General features: G+C 41.7%; 1 protein-coding gene across 1 annotated transcript; it reads right to left on the reverse strand.

Annotated features, from left to right (window-relative positions):
* Positions 1-1,300: 1,300 nt before the first annotated feature.
* On the reverse strand, positions 1,301-20,155 carry LOC308171267 (uncharacterized protein; the record flags this gene model as incomplete). The annotated part of the gene is made up of 4 exons (XM_080546106.1): positions 1,301-1,464; positions 18,858-19,056; positions 19,204-19,303; positions 19,986-20,155. The coding sequence occupies 4 exons, from the start codon at positions 20,153-20,155 to the stop codon at positions 1,301-1,303; spliced, it is 633 nt and encodes a 210-aa protein (XP_080402232.1).
* Positions 20,156-24,973: the final 4,818 nt, after the last annotated feature.

Genomic DNA, 24,973 nt, shown 5'->3' on the forward strand with positions numbered 1-24,973 from the left:
GCTTCAGCTTGATAAAAGTATGTACATGTCAATGAATAGACAGTAGGCTACAGTGGTTAATGTGGGGTAATATAACCAGGCTAGTATCCAATTTTATGGAGAGTGAGGACACGATACTGTACTATCAATGAGCAACGACATGGTCACTAGGCTACCAAGGTATGGAAGCATATAGTAGACTTAATTCAAATGCTAATGCAATATGAGATTGCAATTGCATGTTCCACTTTTGCATGCGTTCTTTCAGACAATATTCAAATTCAAATGCAATTCTAATGATTTTCATTTTCATTTGCATGTACCTGATGTGCACATTCACTGTCAATATTAAAATTATAATGCAAAGCCATTTGACATTTAATTTTCAAAGTCATGCGCTGCTTTGTAGCTGACAAAATTCTAAAGTTCATTCTAATGTGCAAATGACTATGCAATCCCAAAATAGCATATTCATTTGCCACTTTTGCCTGCGTTATTTGAGTCAATATTCAAATTGTAATGCAATAATGTGATTCGCAAAACCGATTGCTAAACGGTATACTCCATATGCGAGGGTTCACTTTTGCTAGGTCCGAGAAAATCGATTTTAATAGCAATGTTAATCTGTTGTTGGCACCGCATCTTTCTCACATTTTCAACTCCTGCTTGAGCTGTAGCCTACTCAAGTAGAATTTTGTGTTGAATTTGGATTTTTTTTTTAAACGTGTAATATTAGTTTCATTGAACTACTTAAACAGTTATTGTGTAATTTGTTTATTGCAAACAGCTGAGAAATAGTTTGCCAATAAACCTAATGTGCAATTGGGGGTTGAATAATTTTGATTGCAACTGTACAAGACAGGTTGCTAGTCTCGATTCATTGGTTGTGACCTGTGTGAAAAATGCTTTAGAGACGAGGAACAACTGCAGAACAATCATTTATAAATACTTTTATTAAGAATTCAGCAAGCCAAACATTCCACATAACTTATGTTAAACTAATGTTTGCTAACTATTTATTTTACAAAAATATTACATACCAGTCCAATAATATTTTAACAACGTATGCTCTTCAATGGTAACGCATGTAAGGAAGGAGACGAAGGAGGAAGACATATTTACTTGAACCAACATTTTGTCACACAGTGCGCCAAGTGTTCCATCAATCTTAATCAAGGTTATACAAAGCAAAACTGACAGCAACAATTATTTGTGTAAAACACAATAGCAAGTACAATAGACAACAACAACAACAACAACAACATACAGGGTTTAACTATATCACATCGATAATATCAGACTATACCTGACCTCTTCCCCCTCACTGGTTCCCTCTCAGCCTTACACCTAGTCTATAGGGCTTGGGGGACAGAGTAACTCCAAACACAGGAGTGTAGTCAGGTTCCCCTGCGTCCTCAGGCCAGACAAACTGGAAGCGTCGCAGAAGCGTCACCATAATCAGGAAAAGCTCCATACGAGCTAGTCCTTCCCCAAGACACATACGAGGCCCTGAAACATTAACAACAATAACAAGAAAAAAGCTCAATCAGCCATTTATTTCCATCCATCATCAACATTTATCTATAGCGATGTACTTTGTTTTGCGCTATATACCTGCAGAGAAGGGCAGGAAGGCCTCAGGCTTCTCAAACTCTCCCTGCTCATTCAGGAAGTTGGAAGGGTTGAAAGAATACACTTTATTGTCCTTGTACAGTTGCCTATACAATGAAAATGTGGTTCTTCTGAAGGTGCAAAAACAGAAAAACATATTCACATATTCACAGCAATATTAAGAAAATCAAAACAACTATAAAAGCAAGCTAAAAGACATGAGGTCAGTGTCTCATCTGGTTCATCAGTGGTTCATCTGTGTCATATGCGTATAATGCGGTGTGAGAGAAAACTATTATATGTAATAAGACATTTTTCTACATTTAAGATTCAAACTTCACAACAGAAAATTTAATATCTAGAGAAAGCTATAGAAACTGATTTCCTGTTGTAAACACAAAATGAAACCAGTTTCTCTACTTGAAGCTTGACATTGGCTAGACAACAGACATATTTAAATGATTACAAAGACCTGATTGCTCTCTTTTCTACCTAGATGGACTAAGCCATCTAGAGCAGTTTTGGACTTTTGTGTTTCCCCAGACCCAGTACTCTAAGACCAGACTAAACCAGTTGTAGCCATTGTGTTCCTTTTTCACCTTTGTGTCTTTAGGAGAAAGTGGGGGCCGATTCCCCCTTAACCTTCATCCCCCATCATCTTCCTCGATGTACAAATCCACACCCATTGCTCATGATTGGTCTAGACCTCACTCGAGGGCGGACCTCTTACCTGAGGGTACCTGAGTGCATAAATACTGAGATGTAATGAATGATCTTGACTTTACGAGGAACTTTGAATCTTCAGATGCGTCTGACGAACCTGTATAGAGGAAAATATTAAATATCATTTCTTATACATCTTGAAACGAAACAGGCTGCCTTTATTGATAATTTGCTCTAACAGCGGTCAACAAAAATACATCGCTCCCCTCTCTCTCCACTACCGCAATGCAAGGTGCGCAGGTGCTTAAAATACCTTGCAATATCACCCCCCATAACCATATGACTTCTCAATACGGTGATCAAGGCAATAAACAAACAATCAAAGTAGGATTACATACTTTCAGTCTGCCTCCATCCATGTGGATGAACCACCCAAAGGCCTGAGGTGTTGTCGGAGGCATGAATATGATTTAGGGGGTATTTAGTATAACAGGCTGGGTTTATTGTGAGTTTACTTGTTTGTTTATTGCCTTGATCACCGTATTGAGAAGTCATATGATGAGACACTGACCTCTTGTCTTTTAGCTTGCTTTTATAGTTGTTTTTATTTTCTTAATATTGTTGTCTTTATTTGCACTTGACACCACGGACCTCATTGTCTCTTAGCTTGTTTTATAGCATTTTCGCTTTTGAATTTGTCTAGTGTGTAATATTTGTGATATGTTATGTGTATAGGTTTGTGAATATGTGAATATGTTTTTCTGTTTTTGCACCTTCAGAAGAACCACTACAATTTCATTGTATAGGCAACTGTACAAGGACAATAAAGTCTATTCTATTCTATATTCTATACGCATTGTTTGTTATTTTTCTGGTTTTGATCGCTTATGGATTATTTTTGTACGTCGCCAAGTTTGATTGTTCTATTCAATAAATGCTCTAAAACGTACTTTTCATCTCAGCGGATTGTTTGGCGCGTCATACAATTACCAGCCCAGACCCTGGTTGCGTCTCTCAGCGACTTTTTACTTTTGGCTCTATCTATCTATCTCGCTACAGGTGTCATATAACCCTAACCAATATCCTGTCATATAAAAGTACCTTATTGAATCTCCAGGTAATGTATTTCTGACATCCATCACTTTTGCTGTCGTTAAGATACTTTATTTTTCTGTTTTGGTAGTCTGTCCAATGTGACAATTGCCCTCCTCCACCGGCCCTAGTTTTGGATCTAGCTTGCTGTTCATTATTTTCATGATAAAACGTCATAACATCTTCATATACACCATACAGGATAAATACTGATTAACAGTAGGCTACTTTGGCAAATGCCCCTTGAACAGATGTATTTATTATCCTATCTTAAGAAAACTAATGTAACACTCATCTGGGGATTTACACGGCAAATCAACTGAAGAACTACAAATGCCTGATGACAGGGAGATGACGTATGACTGCTCTGATGAATCAAAACCCTACGGTTTTCTTATTTTATCGGATTAAAGTAGCAAAGACCAGAAATTCCCATTGACCGCCAGTCAAACTTCTACTCTTCTATCACCCAAAAAGGGGCGTGGACATTACGGGAGGGGAAAGTACCCGGATGCGTTGCTCTGATGAATACCTCCATTGAGAAGTTGGTGGAGCTCACACAGGAACACCTCTCAAACTTCTCCAGGCACATTTACAATATCAAGCACCAGTTTGAAAGATTGAGGAGTTTGAGAGAAACCCTGACCCAGAATGACGTAGTTATTCACGTAGACTATAGTGAGAACTATTCTTGTAAATATAGCAGAGAGATTAAAGAAACTCACTTTGGAGGTGGCAACCAGCAGGTAACCCTCCATACTGGACTGGTGTCATCTATCACAGTGGGAGCAGGGTGGAGTCATTTGCATCGCTTTCAGCCTGTCTTCAACACGACGCCACAGCCACATGGGCTCACCTTTACCCATGACCATGAGGCTTTGCGGCTGCTGCACCTAAACTTTGGAACAGCCTCCCCCTCCACGTACGGGCCGCTCAGACCCTGGAGATGTTTAAATCCCTCCTTAAAACACACCTGGCTCAAAACAAAGGGTGGCCGTGCTTTTACTGTTGGAGCTCCAACATTATGGAATCGCCTCCCCCTCACTGTCAGGTTAGCTGGGTCTGTACCACTTTTTAAAAAACGTTTAAAAACCCACTTATATAGGATGGCATTTTTATACCTTTCTCTTTTTACTTCTGATATTTGCATTGATTTTATCATTCGTTCATTTTATCATTTGTTTTATTGCTTGTGTGAAATGCTTGTTTACTTTTTTATGAATTACGCTGGATGTTTATTTGCTGTGTTATGCAATATTCTACCAAATGTACTGTGAAGCACTTTGTGACTGCTGTCTTAATAAGTGCTATACAAATAAAGAAAAGTAAAGAAAAGTAAGGGATGTCTCTTTCTGGCACCATCATGAGGGACTGCGTTCCATATTGCTTTTGCAATTTGGGGTTTGTTCACTGGGAGAAACACTGTTTTTGAGCAGAGCGCAGGTGGATACCCACAGAGTTCATACTTGAAGGCTTCAGATAATTTGTTCAGTTTGACTGTGGATTTGTAATCCATGGTGACTGCATGTGCTTTCCTCTTGAAGGTATATTCTGTCACCTTTTTCCCTACCATGTCCTTTAAATGAAGGCTGTTCATAATCGTGGTGTAATCTTTCCAAAGTTAGAACTTACGTGGAGTTTTTCAAAATGTAGAAAGTCCTCCACATTCTCTTTGCAGACCGAAGCTATAAACGCCTCTCGCTTCGACATTGTTATCAAATGCCGTGAGATAGATAGCTATGTTGTGAGATTTAAGACCCTTCTACCAACCTCTTTTGAATGGTCCACATTCACAGTATTATGGGCTGTCACACCAGTGATTAGGTGTTGAAGGTGTTCATACCCGGCAACAGATTTTGTGACTCCAACAATCAAGTATCATCAAGTATTTTGATGTCTGCCTATGTCTGTTTATTTAGTGTCTGCGTTGTCTCTTTCCTGTGTTGATGCAGAACGGTCCTTGTGCTGTTCACTAGTTTCATAGTTTACCCCTGTCACTTCTTTCATTGCATTGTTGATTTCAGATGTTGCCGGGTTGGAAAGAACCCACATCCACTAGAACCAAACGTTGTGTTTCAAACATTTATACTTCGCATGAGGGCTTGTTCTATTACAAGGTCGGGGGACCTTTAGCTCAGCTTTTAACACAATCATCCCCCCGCAGCTTGTACAAAAACTGGATGGGCTGGGAGTGAACACCTCGCTGTGCTATTGGCTGTTGGACTTCCTGACCGACTCTGTGAACCATAGACATTATGGTATTTCATGCAGTTGAAAATCAATCAATCAGCGGTGTTATGATACAGTTGACAGATGACATTTATATAGGCTACTTCATTATTGTCTAATTATGTATAATGAGTAAACATGTACTAACTGTTTATATTTTTTGCTTTATGTCCTGTTTCATTGCAGACAGTCAGCAGGTGAAAAAAAAGAGAGCTTTAGCAAAGGCTAGGCTGACAAAATTCAGAGCCAAAATGTACACCGACCCAGAACTACAGGAAGAGTACAGAAGGTTACAGCAAGATACATTAGCATACAGTAGCCTATGCCCTTGTAGCCAAGTCAATATTGTCTATTATGCTATTTTATTTGTGTTGTGAATTTCCCCAAAATGAGATTGAGATTATTGGTTCCTACCCCGTTAATTACATTGCATACCTTTTTTGTTTCCCGTGGGGGCGCTATTATGGTGACACGCATGGTCCAGCTTCAGAACGCGTTTTACTCTGAGCTGGTGACACGGGCTTTTTCTGCTCTCTCCATCGTTATTTGAGATTTTGGGGTTGAATATTTTTGCGACACACACAGAATATAATGTGGATGTTTATGTGTTTGCTAAGCTGTGTAGAAGAAATTGTCTTCTTATATTTTGTTTTGATTAAGATTGAGGAGTGAGACTGGCTACTAGGTTGTATGCTAGCAGCTAGCCATCGTGTGAACGTGAGGGGAGAGGCGCGCGCTGGTCTTGAGAATGTACATTGTGCCAGTTGTAATGGCGATGTTGCCTCGTGATACAGTATATCGTGAGCTTAGAATGATAAGGTTCTATCTCCATTTAGGGTAGTTCAGAGATATTGAGCACCAAAGTTTTTACATTCCATTATGTTCTATGTGATGGAACCTTTGTATTTGATTAATTACTAACTGAAAAATGTCAACATTTTAAAGATAACACCACACAGGCATTAATAAACACCTAGTGGATCAGATTATGTAGAAAACTAAATGTTGACAAAAATTGAGATAGAACCTTATAATTCTAACGTCACAATATGTTGGTGTTCATCATTGTATTTATTTTTTACAGTATGTGGATGGTGGAAGAGAACTGATGTGACACCTGTTTCTGATGTGTCTATGTTAAAGGGAATAAATCCACTGCTCATCCAACCGGTGTTTCTTCGTGAAAAAGACACAACGCAGAATACGGATCACCTAACTCACGGATCGGATCATTTTTCGGATCAACACAAAACATTTTTGTTTTTATAAAAACTGCTTTTTCCTTGAATTCTGTAAAAACACCACTTTTACTATGTGACAAAAACCAACAACATTCAAGATGTCAAAACTGGTAATATATATATATATATATATATATATATATATACATACATATATATATACATATACTGTATATATCATATATATATAACATATTCTACACTCAAACATTACATAATTACGGTATACTGAAATACACTCAATTTAAATGATAGGAGAGAGGGAGGAGGCGCCTGGTTGCAGCAGTGAATCACTGGGCTCTTTAAAGCAGATGAATAAACATGTTTTATGCCACTTTTAACTAAATAATAAAGTGAACCCTTATTTTGAACATGGTATGAAAAAAATGCCTACATTATCAGAAGTTGTCGAGCTGCCTTTTTCGTGCCTCCCGTCATAGTTGACAGAGAAGCCAAAGTGCTCCCATACATGGCATTTAAATGGAGGGAGGCATTTCGAGTTCTTCTCCGCCGAACAACGTAACATGATACACTCGGGCCGCGTTCGTAAATTCGCTTTGAGAGCGCCGGAGCGCACACTGGGTCCGACGTCATAAAGGGACCATGTAATTTGATTGGACAAGAGCGCTCAGCGCTCAGATTCCAGAGCGGATTTACGAACGCGGATTTACGAACGCAGCCTTGTTGTTGTGGATTCCCAGCTTCACGTGTAGTGAGCAAACAACGGATTATTTTTCTTTCGCATTATCAACCTATCATTGCGCTTTAGAGTAAAACAAACCCGCAACTGTCGCGTCTATCTTTTCATGGCAACTCTACATTGTGATTTATAAGAGATATTAAGTAAGATATTAAGTAATATTATTACTTGTTAACATTTAGCAATTGATCCGCGGTACACATGCGTTCCGAACCGTGGAGGGCGATCCGAACGGATCACGGAATTTCCGTGATCCGTTACACCCCTACTAACCCAGCAGAAAGTAACCTGCTACACCCTCATACAGTGTAGGAAGTCAATACCCTACAGTGTTAGGAAGTCTACACACATTAATACTTTTTACAGTCGCCAAAAGCAAAGCCATATGCAAGCTGTGCGCAGTGGAGGTTACATTTTGTGGAAACACCACACATCTACGGAAACCACTTATTGAGGCATCACCCTGACGTGAAACATGGAAAAGCGGATCCGAAACAAGCCTCAGACATCAGAGCAGTCATACGTCATCTCCCTGTCATCAGGGATTTGGAGTTCTTAATTTCAGGGATTATGTCGCTACGACGGATTTCCATCAATTTATTCCAAGTTGTGATGGATTTATTCCAAGTTGTGACGGATTTTACCTGGTGTAATATGATTTGTAGAGGCATACAATCTATTTTGATGTTGGTATTAGGTACGGTATATAAATGATATATAATAGCCTATATAGGCCTTTATTGGTTACAACTATGCGACAGTAACAGAGCGGGGTGCACTGACGCTGAACCCCTCATAGTGATAAATAGGTGGACAATGCGTGGTGCTGAAATAGCCGACATGCGGTGTGTGGTTTGAAAAAAGTAACGCCAGCTCAGTAAATCATTCAAACTTAATGTTTACTTATAGGCTATGTGACTGCACCACACATGTGAACAGTAACAAAGCAAATGCAGTTTATATTTTATGAAAAACATTGACAACAAAATCGGCGCAAAAAAAAAGAAAGCTGAATCCGCTTAGCCTATTCATAGCTTTCATGTGACGTCACAGCATAGTGGAAACGCCCACCTGACGGGCAAAAGGCACTTTTTGCGGGCAAAACCCACGGGCAAAACCCACTTTTTGCGGGTTAATAACTTTGATTTCTCGTGGGTTAGGAAAATAATTCCAACGTGTCCGGATAGAGTAGAAGACAGGGAATCCAACACTATTTGAATGGAGTCGATCCTCCACTCCTATCACCGTGGACACAGCAAGGAGCGAATTCCCGGATATAAATATTCCCTCGCCTCGCTGACAGCGGGAGTTGGGAGTTTCGTCCAGCAGCCGGTGAACGCCCGGTTGATCGAGTTTCATATTAAAAGTATATCTTCTCGGGGTGTCAGCGCGGTGGTTAAGGGCTCAAAATGACCGTATACTGATAGTGAATTTAGCAATAATAGTCTTATGTTTGTACCACCTCCATAACCGGTGTTATTCACGGGAAAAGCCGGTCAAGGAGGCACCCTTTGCAGGTCAATAACTTTGATTCTCCGGGGGTTAGGAAAATAATTCCAACGTGTCCGGATAGAGTAGAAGACAGGGAATCCAACACTATTTGAATGGAGTCGATCCTCCACTCCTATCACCGTGGACACAGCAAGGAGCTAATTCCCAGATATAAATATTCCCTCGCCTCGCTGACAGCGGGAGTTGGGAGTTTCGTCCAGCAGCCGGTGAACGCCCGGTTGATCGAGTTTCATATTAAAAGTATATCTTCTCGGGGTGTCAGCGCGGTGGTTAAGGGCTCAAAATGACCGTATACTGATGGTGAATTTAGCAATAATAGTCTTATGTTTGTACCACCTCCATAATCGGTGTTATTCACGGGAAAAGCCGGTCAAGGAGGCACCCTTTGCAGGTCAATAACTTTGATTCTCCGGGGGTTAGGAAAATAATTCCAACGTGTCCGGATAGAGTAGAAGACAGGGAATCCAACACTATTTGAATGGTGTCAATCCTCCACTCCTATCACCGTCGTGTATCTTGATAGTTCTTCATGAGTGAGGTGGTCTAAATAGTAGGCAGCCATGTTGAGCGATGTTGCTATGATACTTTTTGCCCGTCAGGTTGGTGGTTGCTAGGGAAGAAACCACGTGACTGAAAGCTATGAATATGCTCCTGAAACGACAGAGCAAACACGCTACATTACTAGGGATAATAATTACAATGAGCCATTCATTAAAAATAGAAAAAATAATATTAGGCTATTAAATCTCACTTAAATGAGAAAACTGGCATCTCCCATCGGTCACTATTTGTTGGCTATCTGGTGATATGGACGTCTTTGAGTGTCTAGAAAAGCGCTATAAGTCTAATGTATTATTATTATTTACTATTATTATGGACGTCACTTTAATCCGGCAGTTCTCAAGGTTTTTATGCATCAATCGATTCCTCTAGTCCGTCTTTATCGCATTCATTGACGAAAGGACGACTCGCATGTATAGGTGGAAGGGAACATTCATTGTGAGCACGTAAAATGTGAGTCTCACAACGGCTTTGCATTGATGAAACCAGGTAGGATGAACGCATAGTTCGCTGTCCATTCCTCTTTAAATGCCCTGTTTTCACCGTCAACTTTCCTCTTTAGACCTTTGGAGAGTGACATTATGTGTCTCTTGCTAGCTAGCAGGTTAAATGTTTAGCTAACTTCACCCGGCACGTAAACAACCAATCCAATAATAATGTGACCTTGTAAGTCTGGGAGGAGGGGGGAATAATTATCACAATAAAACTATGTTAAATAATTATTAGAATAAGTTAGGCTGCGCTACATCATCAGTCCACACATTTATTATTCAAAACTATGGAAAAGGGTGAAACTACGTTTCAACGTTGTTGAGAATCACAACACAAACTCGCTAGTCAAGCCAAAATACTGCAGCGAAATGGATTGGACTGCTACCTAGTTAACTATAACACTACTTTACATTGTTAGCAGGCTCACAAAACAAGCTGTGTTAGTTGACTAGCGATGTGTCATTGATTTTATACAACGCGGAAATGTGTTCACATTTTTCGAAAGAAAAGTCAAAGCATTAGAACGTAGAACGGAAAATCGCACGCGCGCTTTGCGCACGGAAAGCCACCGGCCCCGATTTGGCCTGAATTTTCCGTCAGGAGATTTTTTTTTGCTTTAATCCCTGTCATTTGATTTGCCGTGTAAATCCCCAGACTGCCCAAATCCGATGGCCAGTCAGGCAAACAATTATAGTGTCGTTGCCGATCAATGATCGACGTCGTTATATGGAGAACATTTATGAAATAGGCAATGAATGTGTGTCCTTTCAGTCTGCCTCCATCCATGTGGATGAACCACCCGACCTAAAGGCCTGAGGTGTTGTAGGAGGTATGAATATGATTTAGGGGGTATTTAGTATAACAGGCTAATGAGTTTATTGTGAGTTTACTTTGATTGTTTGTTTATTGCCTAGATCACCGTATTGAGAAGTAATATGGTTATGGGGGGTGATATTGCAAGGTAATTTAATCACCTGCGCACCTTGCATGGCGGTAGTGGAGACCGCATTATACGCATATTCTATACGCATAGTTTGTTATTTTTCTGGTTTTGATCGCTTATGGATTATTTTTGTACGTCGCCAAGTTTGATTGTTCTATTCAATAAATGCTCTAAAACGTACTTTTCATCTCAGCGGATTGTTTGGCGCGTCATACAATTACTAGCGACTTTTTTTTATTAGCGACTTTTTACTTTTGGCTCTATCTATCTATCTCGCTACAGGTGTCATATAACCCTAACCAATATCCTGTCATATAAAAGTACCTTATTGAATCTCCAGGTAATGTATTTCTGACATCCATCACTTTTGCTGTCGTTAAGATACTTTATTTTTCTGTTTTGGTAGTCTGTCCAATGTGACAATTGCCCTCCTCCACCGGCCCTAGTTTTGGATCGAGCTTGCTGTTCATTATTTTCATGATAAAACGTCATAACATCTTCATATACACCATACAGGATAAATACTGATTAACAGTAGGCTACTTTGGCAAATGCCCATTGAACAGATTTATTTATTATCCTATCTTAAGAAAACTAATGTAACACTCATCTGGGGATTTACACGGCAAATCAACTGAAGAACTACAAATCGGATTTGTGCTCCTAATATCTAAAAAGCACTACGGTTTTCTTATTTTATTTTAAAGTAGCAAAGACCAGAAATTCCCATTGACCGCCAGTCAAACTTCTACTCTTCTATCACCCAAAAAGGGGCGTGGACATTACGGGAGGGGAAAGTACCCGGATGCGTTGCTCTGATGAATACCTCCATTGAGAAGTTGGTGGAGCTCACACAGGAACACCTCTCAAACTTCTCCAGGCACATTTACAATATCAAGCACCAGTTTGAAAGACTGAGGAGTTTGAGAGAAACCCTGACCCAGAATGACGTAGTTATTCACGTAGACTATAGTGAGAACTATTCTTGTAAATATAGCAGAGAGATTAAAGAAACTCACTTTGGAGGTGGCAACCAGCAGGTAACCCTCCATACTGGACTGGAGTCATCTATCACAGTGGGGGCAGGGTGGAGTCATTTGCATCGCTTTCAGCCTGTCTTCAACACAACGCCACAGCCACATGGGCTCACCTTTACCCATGACCATGAGGCTTTGCGGCTGCTGCACCTAAACTTTGGAACAGCATCCCCCTCCACGTACGGGCCGCTCAGACCCTGGAGATTTTTAAATCCCTCCTTAAAACACACCTGGCTCAAAACAAAGGGTGGCCGTGCTTTTACTGTTGGAGCTCCAACATTATGGAATCGCCTCCCCCTCACTGTCAGTTTAGCTGGGTCTGTACCACTTTTTAAAAAACGTTTAAAAACCCACTTATATAGGATGGCATTTTTATACGTTGTTTTCTCTTTTTACTTCTGATATTTGCATTGATTTTATCATTCGTTCATTTTATCATTTGTTTTATTGCTTGTGTGAAATGCTTGTTTACTTTTTTATGAATTACACTGGCTGTTTATTTGCTGTGTTATGCAATATTCTACCAAATGTACTGTGAAGCACTTTGTGACTGCTGTCTTAATAAGTGCTATACAAATAAAGAAAAGTAAAGAAAAGTACGGGATGTCTCTTTCTGGCACCATCATGAGGGACTGCGTTCCATATTGCTTTTGCAATTTGGGGTTTGTTCACTGGGAGAAACACTGTTTTTGAGCAGAGCGCAGGTGGATACCCACAGAGTTCATACTTGAAGGCTTCAGATAATTTGTTCAGTTTGACTGTGGATTTGTAATCCATGGTGACTGCATGTGCTTTCCTCTTGAAGGTATATTCTGTCACCTTTTTCCCTACCATGTCCTTTAAATGAAGGCTGTTCATAATCGTGGTGTAATCTTTCCAAAGTTAGAATTTACGTGGAGTTTTTCAAAATGTAGAAAGTCCTCCACATTCTCTTTGCAGACCGAAGCTATAAACGCCTCTCGCTTCGACATTGTTATCAAATGCCGTGAGATAGATAGCTATGTTGTGAGATTTAAGACCCTTCTACCAACCTCTTTTGAATGGTCCACATTCACAGTATTATGGGCTGTCACACCAGTGATTAGGTGTTGAAGGTGTTCATACCCGGCAACAGATTTTGTGACTCCAACAATCAAGTATCATCAAGTATTTTGATGTCTGCCTATGTCTGTTTATTTAGTGTCTGCGTTGTCTCTTTCCTGTGTTGATGCAGAACGGTCCTTGTGCTGTTCACTAGTTTCATAGTTTACCCATGTCACTTCTTTCATTGCATTGTTGATTTCAGATGTTGCAGGGTTGGAAGGAACCCACATCCACTAGAACCAAACGTTGTGTTTCAAACATTTCATACTTCGCATGAGGGCTTGTTCTATTACAAGGTCGGGGGACCTTTAGCTCAGCTTTTAACACAATCATCCCCCCGCAGCTTGTACAAAAACTGGATGGGCTGGGAGTGAACACCTCGCTGTGCTATTGGCTGTTGGACTTCCTGACCGACTCTGTGAACCATAGACATTATGGTATTTCATGCAGTTGAAAATCAATCAATCAGCGGTGTTATGATACAGTTGACAGATGACATTTATATAGGCTACTTCATTATTGTCTAATTATGTATAATGAGTAAACATGTACTAACTGTTTATATGTTTTGCTTTATGTCCTGTTTCATTGCAGACAGTCAGCAGGTGGAAAAAAAAGAGAGCTTTAGCAAAGGCTAGGCTGACAAAATTCAGAGCCAAAATGTACACTGACCCAGAACTACAGGAAGAGTACAGAAGGTTACAGCAAGATACATTAGCATACAGTAGCCTATGCCCTTGTAGCCAAGTCAATATTGTCTATTATGCTATTTTATTTGTGTTGTGAATTTCCCCAAAATGAGATTGAGATGATTGGTTCCTACCCCGTTAATTACATTGCATACCTTTTTTTGTTTCACTAGGGAGCGCTATTACGGTGACACGCATGGTCCAACTTCAGAACGCGTTTTACTCTGAGCTGGTAACACGGTCTTTTTCTGCTCTCTCCATCGTCAGTTATTTGAGATTTTGCGGTTGAATATTTTTGCGACACACACAGAATATAATGTGGATGTTTTTGTGTTTGCTAAGCTGTGTAGAAGAAATTGTCTTCTTATATTTTGTTTTGATTAAGATTGAGGAGTGAGACTGGCTACTAGGTAGTATGCTAGCAGCTAGCCATCGTGTGAACGTGAGGGGAGAGGCGCGCGCTGGTCTTGAGAATGTACATTGTGCCAGTTGTAATGGCGATGTTGCCTCGTGATACAGTATATCGTGAGCTTAGAATGAGAAGGTTCTATCTCCATTTAGGGTAGTTCAGAGATATTGAGCACCAAAGTTTTTACATTCCATTATGTTCTATGAGATGGAACATACTTCCAAAAAGTGAACAACGTCCACACTTACAACACCAGAGGAAGCTCCACGAACCACGTTCAACCGCGTTGCACCACAAACAAGGGTTTAAACTCGTTTACAAACTATGCAGTAAAGATGTGGAACGCCCTTCCTATAATCTTAAAGGAGTGTAAAACACTGCCCACCTTCAAAACCACTCTCAAAAAACATTTACAGGAGGCTGCAATCCGTAACTGGACCCTCTAAAACAAAAATCAGTTTAAAAGACCTGAACTACCCACTGTACATACTTTGTGTTTTGTCCCCCGCCCCCACCTGTACATACCTTATGTTTTGTTGTATTGTTCTTCCCATGACGGATGTATGTTTATCTTGTAGATAGTAATAGTTATTTGTCTGTATTATCTTGTAGATAGTACTAGTTTTTCTGTCTGTCTTACATGTAAAGATGAATTGAGAATCAAGGACCCCAATTGAAATAAGCCAGTGGCTTTCTTGGGTTTTTATCCTGTTAGTTGACCTTGTATGTAATATGTACTTTCATGTACCTACTTCTGCAAATCTTCTAATAAAGTTTTCAATCAATCAATCAAAACCTTTGTATTTGATTAATTACTAACTCAAAAATGTCAACATTTTAAAGATAACACCACACAGGCATTAATAAACACCTAATGGATCAGATTATGTAAAAAACTAAATGTTGACAAAAATTGAGATAGAACCTTATAATTCTAACGTCACAATATGTTGGTGTTCATCATTGTATTTATTTTTTACAGTATGTGGATGGTGGAAGAGAACTGATGTGACACCTGTTTCTGATGTGTCTATGTTAAAGGGAATAAATCCACTGCTCATCCAACCGGTGTTTCTTCGTGAAAAAGACACAACGCAGAATACTAACCCAGCAGAAAGTAACCTGCTACACCCTCATACAGTGTAGGAAGTCAATACCCTACAGTGTTAGGAAGTCTACACACATTAATACTTTTTACAGTCGCCAAAAGCAAAGCCATATGCAAGCTGTGCGCAGTGGAGGTTACATTTTGTGGAAACACCACACATCTACGGAAACCACTTATTGAGGCATCACCCTGACGTGAAACATGGAAAAGCGGATCCGAAACAAGCCTCAGACATCAGAGCAGTCATACGTCATCTCCCTGTCATCAGGGATTTGGAGTTCTTAATTTCAGGGATTACGTCGCTACGACGGATTTCCGTCAATTTATTCCAAGTTGTGACGGATTTATTCCAAGTTGTGACGGATTTTACCTGGTGTAATATGATTTGTAGAGGCATACAATCTATTTTGATGTTGGCATTAGGTATATAAATGATATATAATAGCCTATATAGCCTACATATAGGCCTTTATTGGCTACAACTATGCGACAGTAACAGAGCGGGGTGCACTGACGCTGAACCCCTCATAGTGATAAATAGGTGGACAATGCGTGGTGCTGAAATAGCCGACATGCGGTGTGTGGTTTGAAAAAAGTAACGCCAGCTCAGTAAATCATTCAAACTTAATGTTTACTTATAGGCTATGTGACTGCACCACACATGTGAACAGTAACAAAGTAAATGCAGTTGGCTATCTGGTGATATGGACGTCTTTGAGTGTCTAGAAAAGCGCTATAAGTCTAATGTATTATTATTATTTATTATTATTATGGACGTCACTTTAATCCGGCAGTTCTCAAGGTTTTTATGCATCAATCGATTCCTCTATTCCGTCTTTATCGCATTCATTGACGAAAGGACGACTCGCATGTATAGGTGGAAGGGAACATTCATTGTGAGCACGTAAAATGTGAGTCTCACAACGGCTTTGCATTGATGAAACCAGGTAGGATGAACGCATAGTTCGCTGTCCATTCCTCTTTAAATGCCCGGTTTTCACCGTCAACTTTCCTCTTTAGACCTTTGGAGAGTGACATTATGTGTCTCTTGCTAGCTAGCAGGTTAAATGTTTAGCTAACTTCACCCGGCACGCAAACAACCAATCCAATAATAATGTGACCTTGTAAGTCTGGGAGGAGGGGGGAATAATTATCACAATAAAACTATGTTAAATAATTATTAGAATAAGTTAGGCTGCGCTACATCGTCAGTCCACACATTTATTATTCAAAACTATGGAAAAGGGTGAAACTACGTTTCAACGTTGTTGAGAATCACAACACAAACTCGCTAGTCAAGCCAACATACTGCAGCGAAATGGATTGGACTGCTACCTAGTTAACTAGAACACTACTTTACATTGTTAGCAGGCTCACAAAACAAGCTGTGTTTGTTGACTAGCGATGTGTCATTGATTTTATACAACGCGGAAATGTGTTCACATTTTTCGAAAGAAAAGTCAAAGCATTAGAACATAGAACGGAAAGTCGCACGCGCCTTTGCGCACGGAAAGCCACCGGCCCCGATTTGGCCTGAATTTCTTTTTCCGTCAGGAGATTTTTTTTTGCTTTAATCCCTGTCATTTGATTTGCCGTGTAAATCCCCAGACTGCCCAAATCCGATGGCCAGTCAGGCAAACAATTATATAGTGTCGTTGCCGATCAATGATCGACGTCGTTATATGGAGAACATTTATGAAATAGGCAATGAATGTGTGTCCTTTCAGTCTGCCTCCATCCATGTGGATGAACCACCCGACCTAAAGGCCTGAGGTGTTGTAGGAGGTATGAATATGATTTAGGGGGTATTTAGTATAACAGGCTAATGGGTTTATTGTGAGTTTACTTTGATTGTTTGTTTATTGCCTAGATCACCGTATTGAGAAGTCGTATGGTTATGGGGGGTGATATTGCAAGGTAATTTAATCACCTGCGCACCTTGCATGGCGGTAGTGGAGAGAGAGGGGAACGATGTATTTTTGTTGACCGCATTATACGCATATTCTATACGCATAGTTTGTTATTTTTCTGGTTTTGATCGCTTATGGATTATTTTTGTACGTCGCCAAGTTTGATTGTTCTATTCAATAAATGCTCTAAAACGTACTTTTCATCTCAGCGGATTGTTTGGCGCGTCATACAATTACTAGCGACTTTTTTTTTTTGCGACTTTTTACTTTTGGCTCTATCTATCTATCTCGCTACAGGTGTCATATAACCCTAACCAATATCCTGTCATATAAAAGTACCTTATTGAATCTCCAGGTAATGTATTTCTGACATCCATCACTTTTGCTGTCGTTAAGATACTTTATTTTTCTGTTTTGGTAGTCTGTCCAATGTGACAATTGCCCTCCTCCACCGGCCCTAGTTTTGGATCGAGCTTGCTGTTCATTATTTTCATGATAAAACGTCATAACATCTTCATATACACCATACAGGATAAATACTGATTAACAGTAGGCTACTTTGGCAAATGCCCATTGAACAGATTTATTTATTATCCTATCTTAAGAAAACTAATGTAACACTCATCTGGGGATTTACACGGCAAATCAACTGAAGAACTACAAATGCCTGATGACAGGGAGATGACGTATGACTGCTCTGATGAATCAACCCCTATTTCATTCATTTTCTCTATATAACGACGTCGATCATTGATCGGCAATGACACTATATAATAGTTTGCCTAACTGGCCATCGGATTTGTGCTCCTAATATCTAAAAAGCACTACGGTTTTCTTATTTTATCGGATTAAAGTAGCAAAGACCAGAAATTCCCATTGACCGCCAGTCAAACTTCTACTCTTCTATCACCCAAAAAGGGGCGTGGACATTACGGGAGGGGAAAGTACCCGGATGCGTTGCTCTGATGAATACCTCCATTGAGAAGTTGGTGGAGATCACACAGCAGTGGCGGCTCCTGCCAAATCTCTCAGGGGGGGCAATTGTTGCGTTGATGGTTAAGGTGACACGTACAAGGGTAAATTCACCTAAATCAGCGGGCTTAAATAAATTGACTCTCACAGCCATTGGTATTCAGTTATCACATATTTTATTTTAGGTGCAGCAAATCCAGGATAAAGAGCAGTGGCACAGGGGCTGATAATGTGCAATGGATGGATAAAACTATTTACATACTACAAAATACAAAATATGGACGGCATACATACTGCTCACTTGTATTGAAATTTAGCTCGTCTCTCTTTCAAAGCAGCAAAACAATCAATGACCCTCTCATTAAAATCAGGCATCTTCCTGACTAGTTCCCTCTCCATTGAAAGCATGGCCAGTGCATTCAGGCGCTCCTGGCCCATTGTGTTTCGCAGGAAGTTCTTGATTCTCTTAAGGGTCGAGAAACACCTCTCAGCTTCAGCTGTTGTCATGGGAGTAGTAATTAGGATGTTCAACAGAGCTACAGTCTCAGAGAAAGTCTCCTGGAGGTTGTAACTGTGTAGAACCTGGTACAGTGCCAGTGCACCAGAGCAGCCCTTGAACTCAGCACTCTCATAGACAAGGGACAGCTCAGTCTTGAGCTTCACCTGGTTCAGCATGGGGTATGCCTTGACAGTGGTGTTCAGAGCCTCAACAGGGAATGCATGGCAGTGCTGTTGGAACATCTCTCCTTGGAGCAGCGTGGCACTCACAAGGTGGTTGGTGAAAGAAAACCTTTCTTTGGAGTGGGACAGGATTGTGTCGCAGATCTGTCAAAAGTATGGGGTGTGAAAGAAAATGTGGAAATAAGCACTTTGGAAGTACAACACTGAATAAAGACTGCTACCATCCCATCCCTGAATGTAACTCTGATTGGTGGTGATTTTCCAACACTGTGTTTCAAAACTTGGACCTACCTCTTTAGACAGCCTCTGCTTCTCTTCTTCTCCCAAGACCCTCCTTGATGTTCTGGTTCCTGTGGCTTCTTGCTGCTGCTCTTGAGATGAGCTTTGGTCCCTGAAGGCAGACAGACCAACAGTGTTAAGATTTCAAATAAGAAAATGTAGCTGAACAATCTGCTGTCTTGTAGTTGTAATTGTATCTACAGTAATTTCTGAAATGTAGTCTAACGATGATTTAAGGTCTCAAGGAGAGAGGGATCTGTTTTAAGTATAACAGTTGACTTTAGCTTTAACAGGCTGTGCACATGAGTCACTCCCGACCACTTAGATATCTTGGAGCTATTTAGGTAGATATGCCTATTCTTGAATAGAAATATGTAGGTCTATCTATTCACAAATTAAACCTCAGACATTTTTAGACATGTTCTATATATTAGCCTAATACATATATCTAAAAAAAATGCTTAGTTGTAATTCGCTGACAAAATGTATTGTATAGTTTGATAAATGTAATATACTACATTACATTAAGTAACTACATATTAATATAATGTAACATAATAAATTAAATGCAAATATTTGTTGCAAAAAAGAAGCTTCGCATAGCAACCTACCAAATGAATAGTGGAATATCCTACTCCAATTACTCGGGCAAGCCCTAATTTTAATTCAACTCATTGTTATATAAGCCTACTAGTTTTACCGGCGCCTTTCCCATTCATCATAGCATGCATACATTTGATTATTACACAGTTCTATATTACGGAGAAGGTACAAACTATATTTTTTGATCTTACCTTATGGCCTGCATGCTGCTTGTGAAGCTTTGGACGGCATGTTTTATGAAGACTGCGTCAATGTCCTTCTTCTGCAGCTTCTGGTACAGCATGTCAACGTGAGGCATGATACCGTGGAAGAGATGCAGGAAAAACCGGAAGTTCTCGTCTAAAGCTACGCCGTATGACATGACGTAAGCACGTACGATTCTTTGTGCATGTCCCAAAACCCCATAGACAAATGACCGAATGGCCTGAAGTTACCAAAATAGATTTTACATGCAAGTCTACGAGAACAGCCTAGTGCAATTTCGAGTAGTGTGAAAGTTGCCCTGAAAGGGGCGGGACTTGAAGCTGATTGGATTATACTCCACAGAACACTAGCTGATTGGACTATGATATACTCCACAGAACACTAGCTGATTGGACTATGATATTCAGAAGCAACACTGTCTAGAAGTCATAGAAAAAAAATCTCTCTCTTCTCCCTTTGGTGGGGCATTGTCCAATTGCCCCTAATGAACCAGCCTCCCCTGTCACACAGGAACACCTCTCAAACTTCTCCAGGCACATTTACAATATCAAGCACCAGTTTGAAAGACTGAGGAGTTTGAGAGAAACCCTGACCCAGAATGACGTAGTTTTTCACACAGACTATAGTGAGAACTATTCTTGTAAATATAGCAGAGAGATTAAAGAAACTCACTTTGGAGGTGGCAACCAGCAGGTAACCCTCCATACTGGACTGGAGTCATCTATCACAGTGGGGGCAGGGTGGAGTCATTTGCATCGCTTTCAGCCTGTCTTCAACACAACGCCACAGCCACATGGGCTCACCTTTACCCATGACCATGAGGCTTTGCGGCTGCTGCACCTAAACTTTGGAACAGCCTCCCCCTCCACGTACGGGCCGCTCAGACCCTGGAGATTTTTAAATCCCTCCTTAAAACACACCTGGCTCAAAACAAAGGGTGGCCGTGCTTTTACTGTTGGAGCTCCAACATTATGGAATCGCCTCCCCCTCACTGTCAGGTTAGCTGGGTCTGTACCACTTTTTAAAAAACGTTTAAAACCCCACTTATATAGGATGGCATTTTTATACGTTGTTTTCTCTTTTTACTTCTGATATTTGCGTTCATTTTATCATTTGTTTTATTGCTTGTGTGAAATGCTTGTTTACTTTTTTATGAATTACGCTGGCTCCACCCACACAAAAAAGACTGGCGCAAAAGAATACTTTCCATAAAAGCATTTTTATTATTTACAGTCTCTCATACAACACACTTAAGTCATGTAAAATCAGAACAGGCAAGCATGTACAGATACACAACCCATTAGGTTCCTCTCCTGATCCTCCCACAGAACAGCGATCAGCACATCAGATTACGTTCACAACTGATCTTGCGCTATAGAACAAGAGTGAAATGACAGGGGACTCTCACATGCTGTAGCAGACACAAGTTGAAAGCATCAGTTTAATTCCAACATGGCATATGAACAGTACAAAAAGGATTAGACAGATCGCAGATACCCTGAGAAGTTGCTCTTTCACATTTTAAGACCAGAAATGTTACTATTTATTTGTAACAAAGGTTTTAACAGTAGGTGGGTTGGATTTGAAAAGTGAGAGGCTGGTGTGTGTTTGAATGCATCACTGTTAAGTTTAAAAACATAAAAACATGGGCCAAAAATTTCATTTCATTTGACAAATACATTTTTATGAGCAATGTGAGATTCATAAATTAAACAAAAAAAAGAAATAGCAATAGACAGAAAAATACAAAGCAACATGGTTGGTATATTTTTAAAAAAGTGGACAATTGTGGGATAGCGTCATTAAGTCACAACTGAAAAAAAGACAAACTCCAAACTTTTACATCCAAATATTTGTTTTGAGAGGTTACCGATTCCCTAAATGACCCACATATTCTTCTGAATATCTTCCTGTTCATCTTTACCTTCATACGCTCACAACACAAATGTAGCCTACTCAGGTTCCAAAACGTCTACATTTTTACATTATCAGCTCAGCAACATAAGCGAACAAAAATAACATTATACATGATTTGAGGAGAGTCAGATCCTAGACATGAGACAAGGCAAAGATGGTAGGGGGCAGGAGCTATTGTAAGTGCCGCTGTATGACAACTTGCTAGTTCAGTTACTGTAAATCTTCCACTTGCACTTCCACTGTCTTTCTTAGCATACATAGTACACAATTTCTCTCTTCCTGCAACAACAATTACACATGATTGTACAGCCATGGATGACAGGTGACACCAGGCAAGACCACATGGCTCTTGTCTTCACAATGCTAAGTTGGGAATTACCTGAGGATGTTTGAAACTAGTGTTTAGATCATTCTCCAACCAGGTGGTTGCTTCTTTACATTTTCTTTCAGGACTCAAAGGGAAAAAAGACCATGACATGAAAATGAGAGAAAACTCTAATCCATACAGGAATACATCACTTCTTAGTCTTAACATGTGCAGAAATTAAAATACATAGACTGCTGATTGTTCAAGGACAAGGGTTTACCATCAATCCAATGAAAGGAAACGACAGAATAAAAACACATCTTAAACATGAACTTTAGTTGAAGAAAATAATAATGATGATAATCTGCTCATGGTGATGACCGTTCCCTTCAGACTGACATGAAAGCAACCCTCGTCTCTGCTCAGACAGCATGGAAAAACAACTGAGGCGCTTCAGAAACATCCTCTGCCTCGCTGAGGTCAATGAGAAGTACTGGAAAACCAGCGCCCCCCTGTGGCAGTGATTGGTAGTTCAATGGGTGGTGATTTGAGACGTGGTCACTAGAGGATAGGGGATGGGGGGGGGGGGGGGGGCAGCCTAGCTGTCAATCATCTCTAACAGCTCCAGCAGGAGGTCGTCCTCTCCCTTGCCGGGGTCCAGCTCCAAGTCATCCTCCAGCCAGTCAGTGAACTCGTTCATCAGCTCGTCAAAGTCGTCCATAGAGGAGGTGCTGGCGGGGGCGGGGCGTGAGGATGTGACCACGCTGGCCCGCCGGGGCCTGGGCAGGGTGGGCGACTTCACTGCCGTGGGGCTGGAGAGAAGAGGAGGGGGGAGACAAGAGAGGTTCATTTAACCAATTATGTCACTGCTTTTTTTTTTTTTAAGTTATTTTTGACAGATACAGTGAAAAGTAAGGAGAAGAAGGGAGAGAGGGCATGTCAGCAGGGCACGGGCCAGATTCTAACCCATGCCAACATGGGCATATGTGTGCACTGTAGACAGCGGTGCTAGACCACTGGACCCCCCCAGGCCACAAGTAAGTCACTGCTAACAACCGGAAAACACTCTTCTCCCTTCTCCGTTATTCTAGCTGTAATGGTTGTGTGTTCTAGATGAAGAGGGCTGCTGTAACCCTCGGGGAGTGCTTCTGCTGCACATTGATGGTGAACGGGTCTGGGATGTCAAAATACTCAAACTACTGGTATGAAAATAAGGGGCGGCTGTGGCTCAAGAGGTAGAGCTGGCGTCTAATGATCGCAAGGTCGGCAGATCGGCTGGCCATGTGTCGAGGTGTCCTTGGGCAAGACACTTAACCCCAATGAGCGGGCCGGCGCCTTGCATGGTAAGCTTGCCGCCATTGGTGTGTGAATTAATGTGTGTGTGAATGGGTGAATGAGAGGCCGTTGTAAAGCGCTTTGGAATAAGGCGCTATATAAGTCGGTCCATTTAAAATAAACACCCTTCAAAACTCGTCTATGCATTCATCCATTACCTCTGGGGGACCACGCAGGCCTCCCTGGCGGCCGTGTTGGAGGTGGTGGTGACGGCTGTGGCCGTGGCCGCGCTGGAGGTGGTGGTGGTGACTGCTGCTGCGGTGGCCACGCTGTGCTGGATGACGGGGACCGTCTGGAGCTCTTCCCTGGCGGGGCTGGGGCTGGGGCCGTGGCCCAGCAGGGTGGGGGGGCTCCTGGGGACCAGGGGGCTCATCTGGGCATCTGTGCTGAAGGAGGGGGAGGACACCTGGCGAGAACACAGGTTGTTAGGACTCGGGTCACAATGGACATCTGCTTTTGGACATTGAGCGATTTTACAAACAGGCTCGATCTGCGGCTTACCCGTCTCCGTTTGCAGGGCGGCTCCTGCAGTTGCTCATCCTGCGCCCTGGAGGCGCTGTTGAGCGGTTTGACTGCCGCGACGGCAGACCGGGGGGACTCCGCCGCTCTCCTCTTCTGGCCTGGCTTCACCTGCGCGGCCGGCTTCATCACAGAAGGCCGGATGTTCAGCTTGGGCCTCACTGAAAAAACGCAACAAACATCAATGATTCTCAGGTTTCATAGCTTGACTTTATTTACCGTTTTCAAAGTGGAGTCGTTTAGCAGGTAGGCTACCTTTGGCTTCAGTAGCTTGCCCAGGGGATTTCTTCTGGGCAACATCTTGGGTCTTTTCAACCGGAGATTCCTCCGCAGGCGGCCCAGGAGACGAAGCTCCTTTGGCCTGCTTAGGGGCACCCGCTGCCAGGGGACTGAGGGGAGCTCTCTTCCTCTTGCCCAGGGAGGCTGTGGAGCTCCGGGGGCTGACAGAGGGCGAGTCGGCCTCCGCCTGCCTCATTGGAGACCCCTGCTGGGGGGAGTTGGTAGCGCTGGGCACCGGCGAGGCGGCCTTCGGTTTGAGGGTGATACGCTGGCGGCTGGGGGCCTTGGCTGGGCTGGGGGCCTTGGGTGCCGGAGCAAGGGCAGGGGCCTCCAGGGTGAGAGTGGGGGAGGAGGGGAATGAAGCGTTTGGAGTTGTCACTTTCTCGCTCTTCGCTCTGACGGGGGTCACGCCCGTCTCCCTCACGAGGGCAGGGCCCGCAGCCTCTTTCTCCGCAGGTTCGGCCTTGGCGGAAACGTCGGGTTGGCTGGTGGATGAGGCCGCCTCCTCCTCCTGCAGATGGTGCTTGCGGAGACGTTTGAGGAGTTCATGCGTGAGAAGCGTGAGAAGCTTCTCACGCATGAACTCCTCAAACGTCTTCCCCTTCAGGCTCCGATTGG

The sequence above is a fragment of the Nansenia antarctica genome (assembly GCF_963989245.1).
Source record: "Nansenia antarctica genome assembly, chromosome: 15".
In the NCBI taxonomy this organism is placed as follows: Eukaryota; Metazoa; Chordata; class Actinopteri; order Argentiniformes; family Microstomatidae; genus Nansenia; species Nansenia antarctica.